At 34.8% G+C, this 4917-nt stretch overlaps 1 protein-coding gene across 1 annotated transcript; it reads right to left on the bottom strand.

The window, feature by feature from the left end:
• Positions 1 to 256: 256 nt before the first annotated feature.
• LOC131076189 (probable carboxylesterase 17) lies at positions 257 to 1616 on the bottom strand. The gene has a single exon (XM_058013239.2). It carries the CDS (start codon positions 1610 to 1612, stop codon positions 587 to 589), a length of 1026 nt encoding a protein of 341 aa, XP_057869222.1. The 5' UTR covers positions 1613 to 1616; the 3' UTR covers positions 257 to 586.
• Between the last annotated feature and the right edge of the window lie 3301 nt (positions 1617 to 4917).

Genomic DNA, 4917 nt, shown 5'->3' on the forward strand with positions numbered 1-4917 from the left:
TTGGCTATAGAAATCGACCCCTCCATGTCATGCCCCCCTCGTTCCGTTTTCTGATCGATACTAATTAAATTCTCTCTCCTTATATCGCATTTCAAAATCTTCCTAAATGGCTCGGTCTAAATTCTATTTATCGCATTTGCTTAACCCTCATTTTTAAAATTTAATTTTTTTTATAGATGCAAATTGATTCAAGATCCCAATTAACTATTACCAAGTGATTCACATGCAAAATATTTCGATTTGAATACTAGATTGTTGTATAAAATGAGAGCCTTAGACCGCATACAGATTGCATTATCATGTTACAAAGCATTATATCACTCGGAAGATACATTTGAGAGATTGCAGTATCATCTTACAAAGCATTTATCATGTTACAGTTTGTTATCCCATTTCCCATGTACGAATAATTTTGTCTGTATCGGAACAAACTAGTGTCCATGACCTTGCTTCTATCATCATGGTTTCTCACGTAATCAAGGAATGACAGGATTTTGTCCATTATCATAATAAAACTAGATGTGGAAAGTGGAATTCTATCAACGAAAAAAACAATTGTGAGTGGGATGTAAAAGGTAGGTGCACGTCATCTAGTGCATGGACTGCTCTCGTTAATGAAATCATATAAAACATTGATAAGGTCGCGGATCCTTTGAGAACGAGGATTGAGGACTTGGAAGGCATGCCCCACGTCCTTGAAAATTACATAGCTCGCCTTTTTCCCCGCATTTGTGAGGGCGTGGTAGTACTCCATGTTTCTCTCTTTCAGCACGTCCCTTTCCGATATGCAAACAATCACCGGCGGTAAACTCACATCGTGCAGCGCCTCGGTCAGCGGATTACAGGCAGGATGGTCTACTCTCTTCGCTCCCACCGGCAGCGACAATTTCCAAAACACGTCCATCCATCGCCACGACAGGTTTGGGTCCCCCGTCTCCACTTTCTCTCCGCCGAAGAAGGGTTGAAGCAGAATCACCCCCCTCATCTCAAGCGGTTTCACATCCAACCGCGCACACCGCAGTGCCACGTGGTGAGCAATATTACCTCCCGCGCTATCGCCGGCTAAAAAGCAGCGCGAGAAGTCGGCGTAGGATGAGAGCCATGAATCCTGAGAGCGTTGCAGTTTTTGCTCTGCCTGCCGGCGGATCCATTCGACGGCAGTGAAACAATCGTCATACGCGACAGGAAGACGATGCTCGGGGGCCAGCCTGTAGCCAACCGACACCACCAGACAATTTGTTTCAGAAGCCAATCTGCAAATGAAGACATGGTAAATAGACCAGGCTGGCGAGCCCAGCACAAAGCCGCCGCCATGGAAGTAAATTAGAAGAGGCAATCTGCTTCCGAGTGGGGAAACCGCTTTTCTGGGAAGGTAGAAGCGAGCCCAGAGAGCAGTGCGGGAGTCCATGAGAAGGTCCTTGGAGGCCACGGGCTCTTGTGGTGCTTCCGATGCGGGGACATCCGATACAACGCAGGAGAATCTCTCAACTGAGCCGTCTTTGTAAACTCTTAAAAAGCCTTCCAGCTCCTCTTCCACTGATCTGCCTCTGCTTCTCCCCGGGTTATGAACATGATCACTCTTTACAAGCCCGTCTACTGAAAGTGCATCCATAGTGTTCAATTCTATGTTTGACAAGAGAATTGCTAGCGAGGATTTTTATAAGGTGGAGAGCAGGGCCACTTTTGTAGATTTTTGCCACTTGGCGATGGAAAGAGAGCGATAGTGGAATGTAAGGTCCACTAGCTCAAAGTGTATTGGATTTTAGAGAGGAGATGAATAATTGAGGAAGATGTCCGCGTCATGGCTATCAAACTCCATGACGTGCGAGCAGAGGTAAAAATTCCACAACGATGTGCAATAATGCTGTCGAATTATTTTCAAACCATTTTGACCTGTCCACAAGGGTTTTTTTTTGGTGGGACTCTAAATTCTTGTTTTGTCCTTTCTCGGTTTAATGAACAATGTATTAGCGTTTGGAACAGTACCTATTCTACGTGGCTCTCTTCCTCCCTTAGTCATCAAATTGTGGCAAATAACAATGATGCTTATAGTGGCTCATTAGGCATTCCACAACAAGCTTATATGATTGCAATGAATTTCAAGAATTCATATGCCATATTTCATTAGTGGAAACATGATATTAGTGTTCACTTTTAAGTATCCTAAATAACCTCTTTTGTTGGTTATAATTTTTTTTCAAGAACTAGGTACACCATCTCTCAGTTTATCTCTTTGGATTATAATGATTTCTCATGAGTCTTATATATCTTTTATTTTTACATTGTTTGTTGATAGTATTGTAAGGTTATTTGTTTTTGTTTCAATTTTTAATGAGTGATATTGATGGAATGTAGTCCATGTAAGTCTAAAGATGAAACTATGATGACATAGAGAGTAAGAGCAATATCATCCATACCTAAAACATTTATAAGTGAACTTGTCATTTAATTTATTTTTGACTTATCATTTATTTTGACATGTATAATTCATAACAAATTTTAGACTTGCTTTATCTTTATCCTCTCTGCAAATGTCTAAATCTCAATTTACATATTTCTGTACAAAAGTTGACTATTAGTTTAAACATGGATCCATACCTATTTCATGATGTTCCCATTTGCATTTCAAAATTATTTGGATAGTCTTGACCATAGATTAAGATTGAAAGGGAAAACTTAAACCTCATTTTTTCACTTTTAAATTTTATTATGGATTCAAGTTGAATTGATCCCAACTACCTATTATCAATTATTGTATAAAATTAAAATGCCTTAGACCATTTAAATATTGCATTATCATGTTACAAAGTACTATCCTCTAGCATCTAGATCACTCAGAAGAAATATTTGAGAGTGCATTATCATGTTAGATTTTTTTTTTTAAATGACAGATAAAAGATTCATTTACATAAATTGTCAAGTGGATTTGGAGACTATTAAAGGTATTACAAGTTGAATCTGTTGGGAGATTGATACGAATAATTAAATAATAAAAAATATTATATTATGATCAGTATTTGTCTTTTTAATATTGTAAAAGAATTATTAAGTAGCATAGTTGAATTTCAACTTATTTCTTATAACTATTGAAATATATTCTAATTAACTTCAAATCTTAATTTAATCATAAAATTAATATAACTAGTAGTTACACTTTTTTTTCGTACAGTGGAATGCTAATAGATTCACATTTTCAAATAAGAAATTGTAAATTTAATGTTACACTATCATGCTATTCAATTAAACATTTTGAAATGAAATTTTACACATGAAGTTTAAAAGTTTGGGTGTAGATTGGTGGTGTTTATGGTGAAAGTGGATAAAACAATATTGAAAGGATAAATGAATTCAACCACAAAACCCTAGCCTAACAACAACAAAGATCCACCATAACATATGAAGATTACCTAAGACAATGCAAATCAAATGAAATCACAAAGATTATACCATCACATGTCTAATAGGGTTTGGATCTCCATTCTTCGTATCTCTGTTGATCTTGCTTGATATATTTGCTCTCAGATTTTATGTGTGCACAAGAGCTCAACAAAGAACCGAAATGTGGTTGCAAGTAGGCTTGATCGCATATGAAAGTTCAAAAGCGTAGTCGGGTAGTCCATTGATTAGTTGATTAGGGTTTGATAATGAAGGAAACATCTCCTTATATAGAAGACACTATAAGAAATGGAGGGATAAGATTAAGAGGTGTAAAAGATAAATGGTCAGCTATGATTAGAGGGTAGATAAAGGAAATAAGAAAATAATAATAGGGTAGGTCGTGTAGGAATTAAGAGATGAATGACATGTGTCATGTGTGGAAAAGGTTAATGAATTAATTAAATAAATAAAGATTTATTTAATTAATAGAGGAAGTGGGATCAATTAAATAAATAAAAGTATTTATTTAATTTAGGAAAAGGATAATTTAAATAAATAAAAGTATCTATTTAAATGAGAAATAAGGCTAGAAGAGGATAAATGAATTAATTAAATAAATAAAGATTTATTTAATTAATAGAAGAATTAGGCTTAAAATAATTATATAAATAAAATATTTATTTACTTAGACATGACAATTTTAGGTGTCTACAGGTGGTATCCAACAATAACACGTTTTATCTCATGACTATTGAACATTAGGGACTAAAATGCATACAAATTTTGAAGCACACATAATTGGTTTTAGTGTCAAACTTTTGCTATGTTATCATGGAAAATTGCTAGTTTGGATGAACACTCCGATATGCAATTGAGAAGAAACATTGTTAGGAAAAACTTGGTATAAATTTGTAAGAAATTAGAAACCTTAATGTATTTATATTGATATATTAAGTTATAGAAAAGATCTTATATTTAATCAGCATGAATTTTTTATCTACATTAATTCATATAATTTAATAGAAACAATTATTAGTAAAAATAATTATCCACATTATAAATAGAAATTTATCCACAGAAACAATTTAATTTAATTTCCATACATTATTTAATTTAATAAAACTAAATCATTATTGCTGGAAGAGTCCCCTATGCCCCTATCCCTCAGCGAACTTAAATTGTATTGATTGAACTGCCAAACTATTCCATTAATTCCTTGTGAATTCCTTCCAAGTCTCTGCCATTTCAACTTATGCATATATTGAGCTCAGTCTGAAATTCGATTGGCTATAGAAATCGACCCCTCCATGTCATGCCCCCCTCGTTCCATTTTCTGATCGATACTAATTAAATTCTCGCTCCTTATATCGCATTTCAAAATCTTCCTAAATGGCTCGGTCTAAATTCTATTTATCGCATTTGCTTAACCCTCATTTTTAAAATTTAATTTTCTTTATAGATGCAAATTGACTCAAGATCCCAATTAACTATTACCAAGTGATTCACATGCAAAATATTTCGATTTGAATACTAGATTGT

This window comes from Cryptomeria japonica, chromosome 3 (assembly GCF_030272615.1).
Source record: "Cryptomeria japonica chromosome 3, Sugi_1.0, whole genome shotgun sequence".
Lineage (NCBI taxonomy): Eukaryota > Viridiplantae > Streptophyta > Pinopsida > Cupressales > Cupressaceae > Cryptomeria > Cryptomeria japonica.

Excerpts from the sequence above, each read along its gene's own strand:
- LOC131076189 (XM_058013239.2), bottom strand. The coding sequence starts at position 1,612 with ATGGATGCACTTTCAGTAGACGGGCTTGTAAAGAGTGATCATGTTCAT.